The 20,126-nt window shown below is 37.7% G+C and overlaps 1 protein-coding gene across 3 annotated transcripts in view; it reads left to right on the forward strand.

The window, feature by feature from the left end:
* LOC149570023 (putative sucrose-phosphatase 2) overlaps positions 1-20,126 on the forward strand; it is a 178,185-nt gene that overhangs the window by 35,723 nt on the left and 122,336 nt on the right. For all 3 annotated transcript variants that reach the window (XM_089822683.1, XM_089822685.1, XM_089822684.1), the window contains exon 4: positions 14,162-14,356. In XM_089822683.1, coding sequence (XP_089678809.1) covers positions 14,162-14,356 — 195 coding nt within the window. The remainder of the gene's footprint in view (positions 1-14,161; positions 14,357-20,126) is intronic.

Consider the following 20,126-nt stretch of genomic DNA (forward strand, 5'->3'; position numbering starts at 1 on the left):
TAGTTCTTATTCATTCGTTAAGGTCTCCTTCGTATTGGTATTGCTCATGGAACCAAGGGTATCCTATGGATGCACAGTTCAGGGGGCACTCCTTTTAAGTCCTTGTACATCCAGGCAAACACATCTTTATACTCAAGAAATATTTTAAATGCAGATGCTTCAAAAATAGGATCCTAGTCATCTCTTATAAAGATTTCCTTAGGCTGGTCCTCTTGGCCTAAATTCAACTTCTCCAGCTTAGCCTCTTTGTACTCTATTTGTTTCTCCTTACGGAATTTGTTTTCTGGGGTATCATTTATTGAAGTTGCACCTTCTCTGCGCTCCTTGTAATACCTTGGATAACTGTCTTTAGATTCCATCTCTTGAATCTGCGACATACACTTTGGTTGAAATACTTCATAATCCCCCATTTGCCAGTGAAACATGCCGTTAAGGGAATTCGTTTCATCTTCTGAATATTCTCCCAGCCGTAGAATGCCTTCTTCATTTGGCTCAATTCCATTACCATCCTCTCCCATGGCTTCTGAATCGGAGGCAAGTTCTTGACTTATCGACTGACTCCTTAGGAGGCCAATTGTGTATTTCCTACTATCAACTTCAATGGAAAGGGTATTTTTCTTCTAGTTATAATTAGCCTTTGTTGAGATCAACCATTCTCTTCTCCAGGGCAATTACTACAAAATCGAGGAAGAACTGCCGAGTCCCAATCACTACTTGTTGTCCCATTAATGTTCCAATGGGCTTGATCCCATGTTGATCCGCTCTGACTAGCTGGAAGGTGGGTGGCCATAGGGTTGGTTTCCCAAGGGTTTTCCAAGTTTCTTCAGGGAGGACATTCACACCCAAGCCTCCATCTACAATAGTATTGGTCAATTTGCACCCCATGATCTCCATCTCCACCACCGTCAGAGTTCTTCCCATTCTTATGGTAAATACAGAGTTATTGTCTTTACCTGTTTTTTCTTCCCCCTTTAATGGTTCCTCCTTAGTACTATTTCCATGTGCTATTGCCACCCTTAATTGCGGTATGGTCTTTAGTAGATCCTCAATCTTTATTAGTACTGTGGTTTGGAGGACTTGTTTCATGATGCTAGTTTCCAGAATGGATTTGGTGGATGAGGTTTTAGTACTTACCTTCCCTTCCTTACCCATCATCTCTTGGATCTCCTTCCTGGCTTCGTCCAACTTTTCCATTTTCGTACTTACATCCAGATATATGAGTTTTCTGGCCTGCATCCAAGTGATAGCGAAGACTTCCTCTTCTTGTTCTGCCACCTCCAACATGTTCACGCTCTTCTGTTTGGGGCAATTAGCATCCTCATGATTTCCGAGCCCACACCATTTGCAAAGCATCCCCCCACCTTGTTCTCCATTCTAACAATCATGGGTAAAGTGTCCCCACTCTTTACATCTCCTACATTGTATCATGGGTTGTCCTTTGGAGTCGTATTGTATTCGGCTCCTTGGTGTGCTGTTATTGTTGCTACCCCGCCTATTGTTTCGGTACTCTCCAGGAGATGCTTCCGTGTTAGTGTTGCGTGGGGGAGTAGAGGGAGGTGTGGATGGTTTTCCTTGAGTAAAAAATACTTAGGCATTGCGTGCTTTTAAATTGTAGGGACAATCCTTGATGGAATGGCCGATTACTTGAGATATGTTGCAAAATGTCTTCTTGGGGCAAGTGTTCTTCGTGTGTCCCTCCTTTTCAGTCTGTACACCATAGTTCTTTTCGTTTCCTTTTCTCCTCCTTGCTTCTTGTTATTTCCTTCATCATTCTCATCATATCTTTTTGCAATGCTTGTATGGTTTTAGATCCACCCCTACTTTCTTCGGAACTCTCGCTTCCACTTCTGTGCCTCCTTCCTTTAGAAGTCTTGCTTTCATTCTCTATATCCAACGCACGCGTACATGCATCAACAAATGATGATGATGGGACAATTTTCATTTTCCTTCGTAGGGACGGGGTTAACCATTCAATAACCCACCTTTTCTTTAGCCCATCCGTGGGTTTTTTATCCAATTTTCCTATCAATTCCTTTAATCTCCTACTGTATGCTCTTATAGATTCATTTTTTTCTTATCTTGTGTTGTATATCTCCGTTATAATATCATCATCATTCTGTAAGAGCCAAAATTCCTCCTCAAAGGCAGTACGTAGGTCCCTCCATGTAGCCTTCTTCCTAGTCTCCAAGTTTGTGTACCAATCAATAGCCATTCCCCAGAGAGTAATAGGAAATGCCTCTAGCCATTCATTCGTGTTATTTTCTCCATGCCTACCATATAGTTATGCAAGTTTTACAATGCCTTGCAAGGTCTTCTGTCCTGTCTCCTGTGAACGTCGAGAGTTTTTTTTCTTTTTGTGGCCGTCCTTTTCCGTCTTGCCGAGATTTTGTTTCCTCCTACCAGGATTGTTTTCCCTCCTGTCGGGATTGTGTTCCCTCCTTACTAGGACTATGTTTCCTCCTACTGGGAGGGTTTCTTGGTTACTTGTTCCAGAGGCTTCTCCTTCTCCCTCGAGTTCCTCCTCTCTGTGACTAGAGCTTTGTTCCTGATTATAAGGGTGTTCCCTACGTGTCAGGGCTTTAGGATCCGTCCACCCTTCTTTCCATACCCAACCATCTGAGATTGCCAAATTGGCAATGCCTTTTATTTTATTTTCAATTAGATTCTCTTCTTGATTTGGCTCTTGGGATTGATTTACAAGTTCTCTTAAGTGGTGGTGTCTTTCTTCTTGTTCCTTATTCCGTAGGAGTCATTGTAAGGCAGTTTCCCTTTTAGCTTCTTCTCGTGCTCACCTTAGGTCTTTGTTTGGCAATGGGGGCAAAATTATTTTATTGTCTATTTGTCTTCTTTGAATTTTCTCTCTCCTGAAGTTCCCGTGTACTTCTTTTAGTGAATTGTTGGAGCACTTGTTGCCTCCTCCGCTCTCTTTGTGCTTCGACTATTTCTTCCTCCACGCGTACCAAATTTCTTGCTAGCAACTGAGGAATTTGTCCAAGAAGGTCATACATCGCCAGTGGCACCGAAAGTCCATCTCGTACTGTGCTTTTTGGATCCTCTCTCTCTCGGGCTTCCCTTTGCACGTACTGGTCGATGGAGACTTCCAGGCTACCAACAGATCTCGTGTTACTTGGTCCTCCCTTGTGATTTCTTCCTCTTCTCTGTCACTATTTGTTACTTGTACTTGTGGAAGGAATGGTCTACCCATTACTCCATCCTATCTAGTATATGACCTCTAGGATTGAACTTAGGCAATGATGCCAAAATGTAAAGTGGACATCAATAGAATAACATAACATACATTCAAGGATACAAGAATCAAAAGAACATCTAATCTAAGTCTCATACGTACCAATGTATGTGAGGGAAGCCATATATTTTTATTGATTACCAAACACAACAAGTACATCCTTCATGTTCCAATTTTTTTAAATAGAAGACGGTAAGGAAAACCAACCGACACATCCCCTTGCTACCTAACTACCCAACCCCAATACTAATTATCTTTAATTACATCAAAGTATTAAAGTATTATCATGCCCTACAAGGAGGTTATTTGATCGTGGCCAAGGCTAACCATTCAATGATGCCACCATTCATGAGCGACCCCTTCGAAGTGAAGCGCTACAAATTTGATTGCCTCATCCTCTAGTATTAGGTTAAGCTAGAAATATGTGTCTACATTTTGTACCCATGTGCATGTAGAGATTGATCCATATCCATTGAAGTATGACAAGTTTACCTTGCCCATCTTTTGTTTGAGGTCATCATTGTAGTTGCCACAATTGTTGCGACTTGAATATCTCATTCACAGATCAATATAATCCTTGAAGGATATGTCTCCTTCGAGATCCGCATTCTTCCAATCTTGCCTTAGTTGCTCTTTCATTTCTTGGAAAGTGGGCTCTTGCTCTCTATGCGATGCTTCGATTCTCAACAAAAATGTCGGTATCGATGGTCGAGCGCATGAATGCTGAGGGTTTTCTCTCCCTGTGATAGGATTATCGCTATGCCCATTTTGTTCTCTATTTGTCTTTGCTTTTGCCATCCTTTGCAATGTGATGCAGGGGCATCTTGCATTGGAAAATTATTGGAAAAAAAAAAAATTAAAAAAGAAAAAAAAGGCAAAAAAAAAAAAAAGTTGTCATTACATTAATCGAGGTGTGTAGGTGGCATCTTAGAAGCTTGTGGAAAGTTTCTTAAATCTTGCATTTAATATTTGTTGTGATCCATAAAGGAAATGTAATTTTCTAATTGGGCCACATGGTGGTGCTTAGTTGTAATTCTAGAAGGTTATGGAAGTTTTAGAAGGTTGTGGATATTGTGTAGGAGGAATTCTAGAAGGTTGTGGATAAGTCATGCATAGGGTGGTAAGTGCCTATTTAAGCAAGGCATATGAGCATTTCTAATCAAGCTCAAGGAGAAGCTCGAGAAGAAGGTGAAAACTTAAGGAGTAGCTTGAGAAGTAGAAGCTCAAGGGGAAGCTTGAGGAGTAGAAGCTCAAGGAGAAGCTTGAGAAGGAGAAACTTGAGTAGTAGAAGCTTAGAAAGCTTGGAAGTTGTGAGAGAGAAGGAGGAAGTGAAGAGTGAGTTTTCTTGAGTCTGTGGACAGAGCGTCGAATGTGAGGCAGTTTACAGCAGGATTGTGATGGAGTTGTGAGTGTGGACAGAGCGCCGAATGTGAGGCAGTTTACACTTGGATCTTGGATTAAGTTTGTGAGAAGAGCTAGTGACTGCGATTTAGAAACAGGGATGTTGCTTGGTGGCTTGCGAGCACAAGTTGAGATCTCAGAGGTTTCTACCAGAGTGTGGATCTGGACTAGCTTGGGTTTGGATTGGATCTTGAGAGATCTTGAAAAAATGTTATTGTAATTGCTATTGAATTTTCAGGTATAATAAAATTGTCTTCATATTGTTGCATTATTGGTTGTGAGTTGGTAAGGGTGGTGTGGCCCTTCGTCAGTGGTATCAGAGCGTATCTACATTACAATGTCTCCTCTATGAGCCGTTGTTGGCCTTCCCCTCCAACCATGGTGTCATTGAGTGGCGCTTGACTTCTGGTTAGCTCCCTTAGCAATGCAATGACTTCTGTTGTAGGATCCTAAGGTTCCCCCATTCTGTTAGTAGAATAGTATCTCGTTCTAGTGTACACCTGCATTCACTATTGAACAATCTGGGAGAATCAACACCTTTGATACTATTGTAATGTTTTGAACCCTGATAGCACACCAAATTTCCAAACTCCTTCCTAAGCTCCATGCCGTTCCTATAATTTACTACCCAAGCGGCGAAGTATGAAGGGAGGGTTGTGGATTGTACGATAAGAAGTTGTACAATGAGCCTGTTTTGCTATATGACAGAGACATCAAATTGCACGGTCTAGGGTGGGTCCTTCTTGTCGACCTTGTCTCCTACCTGTTAGGGCTGCCTTGTGTCCGTATAGTGATAGCAATGAGTAATCGTAGAAAAAATCCAATTCCTTACCGCACACCCACTAAATTACTTTGTATAGTCTGTACGATCATGTTGCAACTGTACGATATGCATACTTCTTCCTTTGAACACCTTTTGAACACTACGCATAGTATGATGGCCTTATGGATTGGACTGGGCAAAAGTGACAAAGACTTGTTTCTTGACTTTGAATGTTTTGATGATGTTGCCAATTGAATAATTGGGGATGTTATTATAGATGAATAACAAATACAAGCAAAAGGACACAATTGGAAAGAACATTCAAAGAGAATTTGTATTCGATAATGACCACTGTAGATTACAACAATCTCAGACTGAGAGTAGAATAGAATAGGGTGAGAAATTACTCCCACCAAAAATGCAGATGCCAAGTAGTTAGAACCTTTCACTCCTGAGCAAACTCGCATGCATGCAACAACTAACCCGACCTTATATTTGGCTTCAAGGAAACTTACCGAAGGATTACAAAATGTGCCAACATGACCAAAATGTTAGACAATAAAATAAAAAGGGCCCGAGAGATGATAATTATAATTTCGGGGCCATATACACAAAATTATTTAATAAGGTTGGAAACATTACAAAAAATCAGGCATGGCAAATCTAACTATGATACACATTGCATGTTTGAGAAGGTCAAAGACATTCTTTATTGATCCAGATCAGATTAGTGTGTTTTTATCTTAAAATTGTTGTCAAAGGAGCTGCAATTCAATCAGAGTCTTTGATGAATTTGTAATAGTGAGACTTGAAAGTCCCCGAAGACATTAAGGAGTTTGTGGTTTTGGCTTAATTTGTGTGTCCTCATTTTTCTTGGAATCTATCTTAAACACTTTTTATTATTACAATATGGTGGAGATATTCCACCTCAAATGGACAAAGAAAATTTGGAACATTTATGCATAATTGATTACCAAATAGGAGCTCTAGGATTTGCTCCAAATAAATTAGATGTTTTTTCCACGTCTTATTGGAAATGAGAATTAAAGAAACCTAGTGTGGATTTCTAAAGTAATTGCTCAAAAATGTGGTTTCTTATATTGCAAGATGTGAATTGTGCATTTGTGAGGCCAAATGGCTGTATAAAAATTCATAATGGCTTGCATGAGTTCAAAAAGCTTAGGGATATTGCTTTTCATAAGAAAATCTATAGGTAGCCAAATTGTATATCTAACTTGGAGAAGAAATGGATGCCATGCGATTCATCTACCAATTCATCAATTATAGAAACAGGGAGCTTATCTTTAATAATAATTTTGCTTAGATCTTGAAAATCCAGACAACTCCCATAACCCATCCTTCTATTGATTCATATGTTGTTTGTAATAACCCCAACAGGTTATAACTTCTTCAAACACCAAAAATCTTTATACTTCAGCTGTTTGACATTTCGTCAAACACTTTGCAAGCAAACTCTGATACCACTGGAATAACCCTGCTCAATTCCAACCTTAAAATGTTGATTGAAGGCTTGAAGAATTTTGTCGAACACTTTGCATACAAGGGGTCATATGACTGATATAACTTTTCAGATTGCTGCAATGACTCTTGTTTCGATTTGCATCAAAGAGAATGCTTACAAAAAAGACTCCAGATTGTCTAAACAATGACCTAACATGAATGTGCAACTAATTTTGACAATATTCAATACAAATATGTGACTTAACTACTTGCAATATGCAGCTACAGCAACTAGTAATTATGACAAATACTTTGGATGCAACCTAAGATGGCATTAATGCACTTACAACCAAGTGTCATTAATATAAACACTTAGTATGCAAAATTATAACATTATTTATGCCAAAAAAAGAACTTAGAGCCAATTGATATTTTGTCAAACAATTGGAATGCAAACTAATAAGCGGATCATCAACTCTAGGTTTGCAATACAGATAGTCTAAAAATTACAACGCTCTTTCAATTGCAAAATCCTAGCCTTCCTTTGATACCAATAATGCCAAATGAGAAGTGAAGAACCTGATTGTAGATGGCTGTAATAATTTTTTTCAATGCTGCCCCTTCTGCTTTGCTTTTGTCCGATCTGCTTTTTTTCAGATCTGCTTTTTTTATCGAACTGCTTTTTCGGATCCGTTTTTTTGAATTGCTTTTTCGGATTGCTTTTTTCGGAGCTGCTTTTTCGGACTTCTTTTTCGGCCCTGCTAAAAATGCCTCCTGAAACGCTGAAATGCTGAAAATGGCCTTAGGCCCAATGATGCGCTAGCTGAAGTGACTGAAGTATCACCTCCAAATGTGCAACCCTTCAGAAGATATTTCACTTCCTCAGTTATGCAAATCCAAGGGAGTTTTCGTTTCCAAAGATCAACTGACTATCTGAAACCACTTGGCTCCACAATAGACTATGTGATTGAATCACAATTTGATGTCAAGAGAGAAATAAACAATTGGATGATTAGAATGAAGCCCGAGGTGCCTATTTATTCTTTTTCTCCACTTTCTCCAGAAACTTCTAGAACATTATTTTATTTTATCTATTAAGTGACTTTATAAAAAAATATTTTATAATTCAAGTCACTTTATTAAATTAATTAAATATAAAGTTACCTTTTAATATTTATTTATTTGATAACTTTATAAATAATTAACTTAATACCACTTATTTATTTAATTAAAATAATTAATTAGTCATCCTTATAAAATATTCATTATTTTGGATAACCTAATTAATTAAATTAATTAAATCAAATTGCCTCCAAAATGGGGACATGACAGTCCGCCCTTCCTGAAATTGCTTGTCCCCAAGCAATGGTTGAACAATAAACCAATCAATCCGCCTGGATCCCAAATGTCGTCATGAACTATACTACTGTCAATTAACACAGGCTCCTGTAATATCCTCTGCAATATAACCAAGAGGAATCCATAATCAAACTGACAATTACAGCTCAACCAAACTCCAAAATCACAATTGCCACAGTCAGAAACCCACGAGACACAAACTCTTAGAAAATCAAAACCCAAGTAAAGTGGACAAATCAAACTGCCAACACAGTAAATACCATCAACGCATCCCACTGGCCTATACAGAATGTACAATCCAACTCTACAACAATGGTGAAGCTCCCGAATGAAACTGTACCAAGTATAGAGAATCCACACACTCTACAACTCCTGCAGTCAACACAACTCTGCAGATCACCGGCCACTGTCTCATAACCATAACTCCCATGCACTGCTGATGGTGAAAAGACATCACAAGGTAAACAGCAAGAAATGGAACCCAAACCAAATTTGCCTGCCATCAACTCCTCAACACAAGAATCAAATGCTAACTGATGTACATACCCTGTAGTATAATGTTGATAAAAAGAACCAACCTTAGTCAACAGCTCACCATGAACAAGTGATACAACCCATTATGACTGATCACCAGCTAAGTTAGGAGATGTCATAGCCAAAGGAGTAGAATCAATAACAACAACCACTGAAGCATCACTCCCAAACTCCTGCTCTAAGTTATGTATTATCAAGTTGTCAACCGCAAAACCTATCACCATGTCATGCCCATCACAACTCTCATCCCGAGGCGTCAAACCGTCCCATAACTGATGACAAGCACTAAGAACCAAAGTACATCTCTGTATCATCATCTCATCAACATGGTCATCAAAGGTAAATTGATGAGCATACCTCTCAGTGTAAAGCCGATAGAATACGCCAATCTCAGTCAGTGGCTTAGACTGCAATCCAGATGTAACTAACTGCAATCGATCACTAACCAAGTTGGAACTGACTACTACCTCCGAAGACATTGCCAAGGGAGTAGTATTACTAGCAGGAACCATGCCAACTGCTGGCTCACCAATATCACACATGATCTTTGATACAACATCTCTAGTCTCCGTGCCATCAGTACTAGAGGCCACCACCATGTCAGGCATACAACAATCTGCTGCAGCACCCAACTCAACTGAACCTGACTCTAGTGGGAACAAACCTAATATGCCAATGTTAGTATCAAGGACAGATGCATCCCCATCTCCATTGTCTTTGATAATCTCGACCATGGACATCCTCGGATCACCAGACACCACAGCTTGTGACTGTACAGAATCTGGTAAAGACTGCAGTTGCTGTAACTCCATGGTCACCTTAGCCAAATGAAACTGTGACTCCTCGAAAGCCAACTGTGTACTCTCAAGAATCTCAGAAGTCACCTCGAGCTGCTGAGTAAGCTCACTCACCTCATCTTCCTTGGCCAATAATGCATTGTATGCTGTACTCCCCCACTCCATAAGATACTCTCTGTCGGCTACCAACTGCATATAATTCTGTCTCAGAATTCGGATAGCCTCCCATAAAGAGTGGAACTCTGTCAAAGAAAGATAACTGCCTCCCTGCTCATCACTAGTAGGAGAACCCCATCCATAAACTTCCAACAACTGACGAGTAGCATCGAAATGCTGGCAAGTTGTAGCAATGTCTCGCTCACTAACTCTCAACTGACTAGACACATGATGGCGTTGGCTAGACTGTCTCCTACCAACCTCCTCTGACGCACTGTTTAAAGGAGTATCCTCAAAGTTACTGGTCTCTAGAGTATCACCATCCATATCCTGCGAATCAACTCCAAAGCTCATATCAACATACGGAGTATCAAAAACTGTAGCACCGCTATCCAACTCCTCTGTACCAAAAGAAACTACCAAGGAAACTAAGTCTTCAAAACTGCCCACTGCATCCTCCTGGATGTCATCAATGCCAATATGATCCTGGGACTCATCTGTACACACTGCCAAATATGAAAGATCATCAACACATTCCAGCAAGAATGGTCGACTGGATATATGAACAAAGCCCAACATCGGTGTATAAAAACTAATACCAACATCGGACAAGCTGCTGGCACAAGAAAAGACAACACTGTGCAATCTGCTAATCAAATCCATGATAGCACCCAAACAATCACTGCTACCAAAAAGTGTTAAAGATCTCTAGTCAACTGAATCCCAAACACCAATGAAACAATCTCGAGTCCATATCCGTAAACTAGAATCAGCTGGTAACTCAAGCAAACTCCTCAACTGAGTAATATGACCAATACCAACTAACTCCACATACCTGTTTGACATTGTCCCTGTATCTTGGATGTGAATGCAAGATGAACTCACAACATTATCAACGACCACATATGATTTACGTGCCGCAGAAAGCTGAGTATCAGGAGTGCAAGATGAAACTAAACTCAACTCCATGCCATGCTTATCCCCATGTCTCTCCCAATCCTGTAATGCCAATGGAGTATTCACCAAAGAAGCTCGAGTGTCCTCAAGCTCGTGAGAAAGCTTGTCAACTTCCTCCTCCTTTCTCCTCAAGGCATCTGAATAGTCTCCGTCAAGGCTAAGAAGATGGTCACGATCTGATAGAAGATGTAAATAACTCAACTTCATCGTTCCCATTCCTTCCCTACTCACCTGTAAGTCAACACAAGAAGATTTTGCCTGAACTCCCTTATGTCTACCCTGTAACTGAATCATCCAGATGTGATCCTCTATCATATCCCGCATCCTGTCATGATGATATAATGAAGTCACAATATTGTCTTCGCTCACCTTCAACTGGCTGGACAAATCATGTGAAGTACTACCAGCCTTAACCTCATGTGACGAAGCATCTAACTGTGCCTGGTACTCTCTCTCAACAAAGTCATGAATGCTCAATGTCTACTCATCTCTACCAGGTATCTCACCATCATGCACAACAACATCCTCATAATTATCATCTGAACCCATTACGCTGTAGTCATTGCCTATTGGAACCAAACCATCCTGAGTACCTGAGACATCACCCTTTGGCAACCTGTATACAACTGTCTCAACTTGAGTATCAAGTTGATAGTTACTATCCATCAGCGTAATATCCTTCACCACTTCTTCTTGTGGCTGAACTGAAACCTCTGCCTGGTTGCAAGCTTGTTTCTTGAACTCCTCATTAAGGTTCCTGGTAATATCCCTCATTGTATCAGTCGGTGCTTTGCGAGAAGATTTGCCAAATAGAAATCCAGTCAACTTATCCACCTTAGCTGGGTCGGATAGCATGTCATTCATTATACGGTGGTGCTTAACCAACAGTTCAGACATGTTATGGCTTATTTTCCTAAGTTCATCTCGAATGTCTGAATAACCATCCTTTCTACTATTCCGACTCTGGATACTGTGTCTATCAATTGTCCAAGATCGTGCCCTCTGAGACTCTGTACTATACCTGTCCATTCTGGATAAAGTAGAGTGCTGATCACTCATGTAATTCGGTTCTCACCCAACAGGATGACAAGAAAACGGCTCTGATACCACTGTAATAACCCCAATAGGTTATAACTTCTTCAAACACCAAAAATCTTTATACTTCAGTTGTTTGACATTTCGTCAAACTCTTTGCAAGCAAGCTCTGATAACACTGTAATAACCCTGCTCAATTCCGACTTTAAAATGTTGATTGAAGGCTCAAAGAATTTTGTCAAACACTTTGCATACAAGGGGTCATATGACTGATATAACTTTTCAGATTGCTGCAATGACTCTTGTTTCGATTTGCATCAAAGAGAATGCTTACAAAAAAGACTCCAGATTGTCTAAACAATGACCTAACATGAATGTGCAACTAATTTTGACAATATTCAATACAAATATTTGACTTAACTACTTGCAATATGCAGCTACAGCAACTAGTAATTATGACAAATACTTTGGATGCAACCTAAGATGGCATTAATGCACTTACAACCAAGTGTCATTAATATAAACACTTAGTATGCAAAATTATAACATTATTTATGCCAAAAAGAGAACTTATAGCCAATTGATATTTTTTCAAATAATTGGAATGCAAACTAATAAGCTGATCATCAACTCTAGGTTTGCAATACAGATAGTCTAAAAATTACAATGCTCTTTCAATTGCAAAATCCTAGCCTTCCTTTGATACCAATAATGCCAAATGAGAAGTGAAGAACCTGATTGTAGATGACTGTAATAATTTTCTTCAATGCTGCCCCTTCTACTTTGCTTTTGTCCGATCTGCTTTTTCCACTTTCTTCTTCCAGATTTTCTTTTTTCGTTTTGCTTTTTCAAACTGTTTTTTTTCAGATCCGCTTTTTTTTATCGAACTGCTTTTTCGGATCCGTTTTTTTGAACTGCTTTTTCGGATTGCTTTTTTTGGAGCTGCTTTTTCGGCCCTGCTAAAAATGCCTCCTGAAACGTTGAAATGCTGAAAATGGCCTTAGGCCCAATGATGCCCTAGCTGAAGTGATTGAAGTATCACCTCCAAATGTGCAACCCTTCAGAAGATATTTCACTTCCTCAGTTATGCAAATCCAAGGGAGTTTTCGTTCCCAAAAATCAACTGACTATCGGAAACCACTTGGCTCCACAGTAGACTATGTGACTGAATCACAATTTGATGTCAAGAGAGAAATAAACAACTGGATGATTAGAATGAAGCCCGGGGTGCCTATTTATTCTTTTTCTCCACTTTCTCCAGAAACTTCTAGAACATTATTTTATTTTATCTATTAAGTGACTTTATAAAAAAATATTTTATAATTCAAGTCACTTTATTAAATTAATTAAATATAAAGTTACTTTTTAATATTTATTTATTTGATAACTTTATAAATAATTAACTTAATACCACTTATTTATTTAATTAAAATAATTAATTAGTCATCCTCATAAAATATTCATTATTTTGGATAACCTAATTAATTAAATTAATTAAATCAAATTGCCTCCAAAATGGGGACATGACATTGTTTGCAATAGTTTAAACATGTGATGAGACCATTGACTAATTGGCATAGTAATGGGCGACTCAAGCATGGATCATCAGCTTGAACCATTGAGGGTGACTACATCTCAAATTCTTGAAACATAAATGTCTGTGAAGGATACACAATTTTGTTTTCACAATTAAGTTATAAAAAAAATGCACATTTATTAATACTGTTATCATTGCCAATTGGGATGTTGTCAACTGGTTGGTTTGGTTCTCATGATGGAGACCAAGGTTTAACATTCCTCAAGGACATCGTAGTGCCATAAGGTATGCTAAGCAGTAGCTCTCCTATAATTGCAGGTAGATTGCACCCTAATAGTGCTGAAGGATGTGGCTAGATAGTGCTGAAGTGTGTGGAAGTGGAGAAATGGAAAAATTGCAGCAGTGGTAGTACCATTGAAAATTTGCAGATGGAGAGTTAAATAGCAGTGAGTATGGGTGCAGGTCATCATGGGGTCTTCATGCTGATGTAATAGGCCTGATAATCTCAAAATTTTGTAAGGGTAGTGGGTCTTGATTCAACCAAAATATGTAATAAACTATTTTTTTTTTTCAAATTTGTACTCTAATATTTCTTGAAAAACTTAATTGTCTGCTGCAGAACCATAAAACCATTGCTTTTCATTTACAATCTCTAGGTCAGTATGTCTTTACAAAGGAGTATGCAATTGTGAATAAACACTGGCATTAGTAACATTCTAGCATGAGTAAGATTTCAGTTTCCGTATTCATTTGATCAAGGCTTTTGTAAAAGGTTTATAGACTACAAGTGTAATCAATTCCTGGAAGGTTATGCTAAAATATAATTCAACAGTAAGCAAGATTTATGTATATATAATGGTTTTTATTGAACATAAATGTTATTAGCTAATATTGTTTTGTTTGTGCATGATCAGCTTGATGTGAAACTGATTTATAGTGGAGGAATAGCCTTTGATGTGCTTCCAAAAATGGGTGGAAAAGGAGAAGCCCTTGCTTACTTGATGAGAAAAATGAAGAAAGAGGGATCACTAGCTAAAAATGTTCTTGTATGTGGAGACTCAGGCAATGATATAGAACTATTTACTGTTGAAGGAGTTCATGGAGTAATTGTATGTTTCTCTACTGATGTATAAATCCTACATTTCTTTTATTTAATCATACCATTTTTTAATATGATGTTGCAAAAAGCAGAAGGCAAAACTGAATTATAAATTCTACATTTTTTGTTATTTGATCACATTATTTCTAATATGATGTAGCAAAAAGAAAAAAAGAAAAACAGAAGGCCAACTGTTAAAGTCAAAACTGATATGAGCCTTTACTTAAATATGACAACATCTATGCTTTTTAAAAGGTAGGAAAGATGACTGAAAACCATAAATATATGTGATAAATTTTCAACCTTGGTGATGAAAGTAGGTGACACGTTCATGGTTGGAGTGTCTGATGAAAGGCTTTCTAATCATGCAGTGATGATAATAATGGACCTTTTCAGACTCAATTGCAAAGATGCACATAATTGAAATATTACTTCAAAACATAGTTACATTATAAGCTTTAGAGCTCCAATTGTATTCAACCATAGGGCTAGGAATTTCAATTTAGTTTTTTTGTAATGTCCCCATTTTAGCTAGCATCAGGGTTTGAGGGATTAGCCTATTATTGTGACCCTCATAGGTTAATCATTGTGGATAGAGGGTCTTCTGAGGTAGTGGCTTGGCTTGGGAGGGTCTTGTCTTCTCCACAATTCAACAAGTTACAGGTTGGTCTTCTTTTGACTTAGATTGAACTTTGTTTGGGCTTAGTTTTGTGTACCTACTATTTGTGGTAAATCATGTGTTGATTAAGATACACTTTTTTAATTTTTGGAAAGTGCATTTGGTCACATGGAGAAATAATAGGTGTGACTCATATTTTAGACTATATTCTTAAATGATGAGTATTTTGGGAGTTATCATGCTTTAAGTGGCCAAATTATTATTAAATCATTAAATGACTTATTATAATGTTATAATTTTAACTTTATAATTTCACTTAAGTTGAGGTTTGAGTCATCATTGCAAGGGGCCATTTATTTAATTAGTTATAAGCCAAGTCAAGTATTAAATACAAAGGGGCAAGGAATTGTTAGTCATTAAAAGAATCTATTGGAAGCATCTAATTAATGTTTTTGTCGGTGAAGCTTCTTGAGTGCAGTTTCGTTTGGGAAACAAGTGTTTTTTGGAGATTATAAATATCATAGTTACAGGGGTTTGCGAGTCTGAGCCAGAGTCACATTTTTGAGGCAAATAGCCTCTGGACTTGGACTCGGAAGAGTCTTGGCAGAGTCCACGTGGACTTGCCAAGTTTAGAGACTTGCCAAACTCGCCGAGTCCCAAGCTCAGGACTCTCGCCGGTAGTTGAAGCAAAAAAGAGAAAAAATAAATTAAAATAAAAGTTTAAGTTGTTTTTTATTGTTTTGTATAACATCCATTTGACCTAAAAAGATCATTCCACCCTTTGCTAATGCTTGTGATAGAGAGGAAGGAGTTAGATAAGAGTATTGGAGTTTTGAGAGAGAAATTAGCGAACCGGTTGGCTCTCCCATATCAATTGTTGATGGTTTGTGCAACTTTGTAGCTTTCACTTAAGCATTGAGTGGAGCTTAATGAAGCATTTGGAGAAGGCTTCTACAAACTTACTTGCATTTCATTGTTTGTGCAAATTTGAAGAGGTAAGCAACAAGTTGCATTTCTTTGTGTTGTTTTGTAAATTGTTTTACATTCATATTTTTTACTTTCCATTTTGTTTACATTTGTTTTAGTCTCTACTTTTACTATCTACTATTTAGATTTATTCTAATTTATCATGATGAAAAACTTGATAAGTAAGAACTAAGAAGGCCCCCAAAGTTAAAAATCTGATTTGATGCTAACTTTTTTCTATTTATAATATATTCATATTGCAGCAGCACCCACATTGACATCATGCCTCAGAGTGAGCCTTGTGGAAGTGGAACTAGGGCTACATGTAACCCTGATGTAGACCCAACTACAATAGCAAGGGATAGGACTTGGAAACATGCCGTCCTGGGCTACAAAAAGGGAGTTGTTACATGTTGGCATTGGGGTGTAATATATAACAGGGGAGGCATAAATAGATTGAAGTATCATCTAGCACATATACCTAGGCGTAATGCTAAAAAATGCAAAGAAGTACCCCAAGATGTTATGCGAGACATGCAAGCTTTTTTAGAGAAAAAAATGGAGACAAAAAAATTGAAAAAGAAGCAACAAGAAGAAATGACACAACTAGCTCAAGAGGGAACTTCTAGTTTTTGCTCTCCATTATCCCCTACTCCACTTGCTACTGCTACTGCTACTGCTTTTACGAGTGTGACCATTAGGCCTCACATTTGTAAGACAAGACCGACAGTTGATTCCATCTTTGTTCCACGCACGACTCCAGGTGGACAACCATCACTTGAGAGCATGGATTGGAATAAGGAGAAGCATGATAATGCAAAATTGGTACTTGGAGACTTCTTCATCTACAACAAAATTTCATTCAATGCAGCAAGATACTTATTTATTTAATTTATGTCTTCTCTTGTTTTCAAGTTTCAAGAGACAATAATATGCTTATTTTGTTTATTTTAATTTGTTTTCAATTTTAATAGTAATAATATAATATATAATTTGTTTAAATTTTATGTAATTTGTTTTAGGTCCCCTTATTGACAAATTGCAATAGATGTTGTTACTGTTTGTGGTCCAGGGTTCAAAGCCCCTAGCGCTGATGAGCTAGGAGGCCCTATTTTGACCCAAAGGGTGGCTGATGTAGAAGGTGCAATTAAGGAGTAGCATGAGGTGTGGAAGACGAAGGGTTGCACCATCATGACTGATGGTTGGACTAATAGGAGTAGAACACTCCTCAACTTTTTTGTCTCTTCATCAGGTAATAATAGACATTAAAAATTTAGAAGTAGAACTTATACTTTTAAAAATTTAGAATCTTGATTAAGTGATTAAGTTTATAATTATGAATTTATGATTGCTCTATGATCATTATACTAATTTGTTTCTTTTTCTTCAAGTACCACAGTTTTTTTGAAATCAATTGACGCCTTAGGAAAAACAAAGAATGTTGAATATCTTTGTGAGGTAATGGATGAAATAATAAAAGATGCGGGTGAGGAGAATGTGGTGTAGATAGTTACAGATAATGCAACAAATTATGTTGCTGCAGGAAAGCTTCTTATGGAGAGACACCCTCACTTATTTTGGATCCCTTGTGCTACTCATTGCATTGACTTCATGTTAGAGGATCTTAGTAAACTCCCTTGGATAAAAACAATTATAGAGCAAGGAAGGAGTGTATGCAAATTCATATATAATCATACATGGGTCCTCAACCTCATGAGGAAACACACATAACAAAAGGAGTTTTCTCGTCTAATGGTCACTAGATTTGCAACTGATTTTCTCACATTGCAATCTTTGCTTGAGTCAAAGAGAGGTTTGAGATGCATGTTTGTAAGTGAGGAGTGAATCGCATCATCATATGCAAAGGCCATTGCAGGGACTGATGCAATTGATCACATTTTTGATGAGGCTTTTTTTGGACACCGATCGCTGAGATTGTGAAGATAATTTTCTTTTTTGTCCTCATTTCAACTTTTTTGTTTATGAAATTATGTTATAAATTATTGTTCATTTTTTAAAGAAAAACTTAAAGCTGATTGTTTCTTTTTCAACTTTAATAATGAATGCAGTTCATAAAGCCACTTGTTGTCCTTCTACGAATTGTTGATGGAGAGAAGCCTTCAATGGGCTACATTTATTAGGGCATGGATAGGGTGAAGGAGGCCATTTGCTCTTTTTTTGCAGGGAATCGAGATAGGTATGAGCTTATATGTAAAAACCCTCAATAGGCTATATCCTTAACAAACATCAATTTGCTTTTGCTAATCAACAGTTTGATATTTTGTCAAACATTTGGCAGGCAAATTATTATCACTCAATAAATAATGCTTTAAATTCACAGCCAATTGCTCACAATTTTAATAGATTAAGTCTTTATCAATTTGGACAAATGAACACTACTAAACAATTAAGAAGTAATTCAATAATTGATGGCAATGTTACTAATATCCAATTTAAAAATTGACTTTTGGAAATTTACAAGAATGCAATAATGAACTTGGAAATTGAGTTTTAATAGATGAAATATGGATTGCAGCTCTCAAGAAATGATCCAATTTACTCGTAGGCTCAGCAATACATGCTCCTTGCTTATAATTGTAGGTGCTCTACAACCTGATTGCTGCCCTCCAATGATTAATTGCAGCCTTTCACAAAGTCTGAAATCGCTGCCAAATACAGGGATGACAGCCATAGTACATTCCTCTTTAACCACGCTAAACAGTAGACAATAATGGCGTTCCAAATCACAAATTCTCTGGCCACAATGAAATTCCCAAGTACAATACATAACAGTGGGGAAATATTATTATTTAATTAAGACAATTCTTACAATTAATTCACAATACCTTAGCTGTGAATTACTAGGCACTTCTTAATTTCAAACCCTTATACTTCAACAAGGACAAAGAAATCAACAAACTCAGAAACTCTTCACCGGCAACAAAAGAAAATAATCTATCAGATGCTTTACTCATCAAATGGGCTCATATTTATACTCTCCAAATGGCACAAAGTTTCCCAAATGGACTTCACTTAAAAAGCTTCTCACACACAACATTAAAATATAATAAAGTGCCATTATAAACTAATTTATTAATTGCTCTTAGCTCCAAAAATGACCTTTTTTACCATAACTTCAAATTCTGACATGTAAGGCCACTGTTTTTTGTTCCCATGATTTAAAACTTTTCGTCCCAGTTCCAACGAGCTATGATACTGAGGTGACCAACCAACAATAGTAATAAAAATAACAACCTCAGCATATTTAGAGGAACAATAATAATAATTCACCTGTCTTTCGAAAACAACTGATGAAGCATCAGAGTCGAAATCTGACAACACCAAAGTGATCTTGATGATGAAAGACGATGAATGAACCTGATGGAGTGACTTACTATAAATAGGCCCTTCCTCCAATATTCTTGGACTCCAAACTGGAAGCCCGAAATAAAAATTAAGAGCATCCTCCAACTCCTCTGACTCAACTGAGCTCATCAGAACCAACAGGTTGAATTATTATAAATAGTAAGTCCCTGAAATGGAGCCAAAACACACCATAGGCTGCTGGAAAGCCTATAACCACACAACTAAGACCCTCAAATCCTAATGTTAGCTCATGAGGGTCGCGATGGTGAGCTGACTTGGCTCACTGCAGGAACCTGCTAAAAATGGGGACATTACATTATATGGGATGACATTGATAGACGTCGGCACAATCTATTTCACAAGCCTATACATGCAACAACCTACATCTTTAATCCAACATACCAATTCAGCCCACATTTCAAGGCTGATAATGAGGTGTGGAGTGGCCTCTATGATATTGTAGAGAGAATGTCACTTGATTCAAGAGTTGGAACAATTGTAGTCTGTGAGATTGAGTTGTTTAAGAAAGCTCAAGGGGACTTATTTACATGAGAGTTGTGCAAGAAAAATATGACAGAATTGATGCCTGACAAAAATCTATGATTCTACATCCTAATTTCTAATTCTATTACCATTTTAATTTGATAAAGTCAAAGTTATTGAATTGATTTAATTTTTTGTTTTGTTTTAGATGCATGGTGGGAGATGTTTGGCACTAAGGTGCCAAATTTTCAGAGGATTGCAATTTGCATCTTGAGCCAACCATCTAGTGCATCAGGTTGCGAACGTAATTGGAGTCTATACGAATATATACACTTGAAGAAGTGCA

Source organism: Cupressus sempervirens, chromosome 3 (assembly GCF_028749045.1).
Source record: "Cupressus sempervirens isolate cs-2001-9-10 chromosome 3, ASM2874904v1, whole genome shotgun sequence".
Lineage (NCBI taxonomy): Eukaryota > Viridiplantae > Streptophyta > Pinopsida > Cupressales > Cupressaceae > Cupressus > Cupressus sempervirens.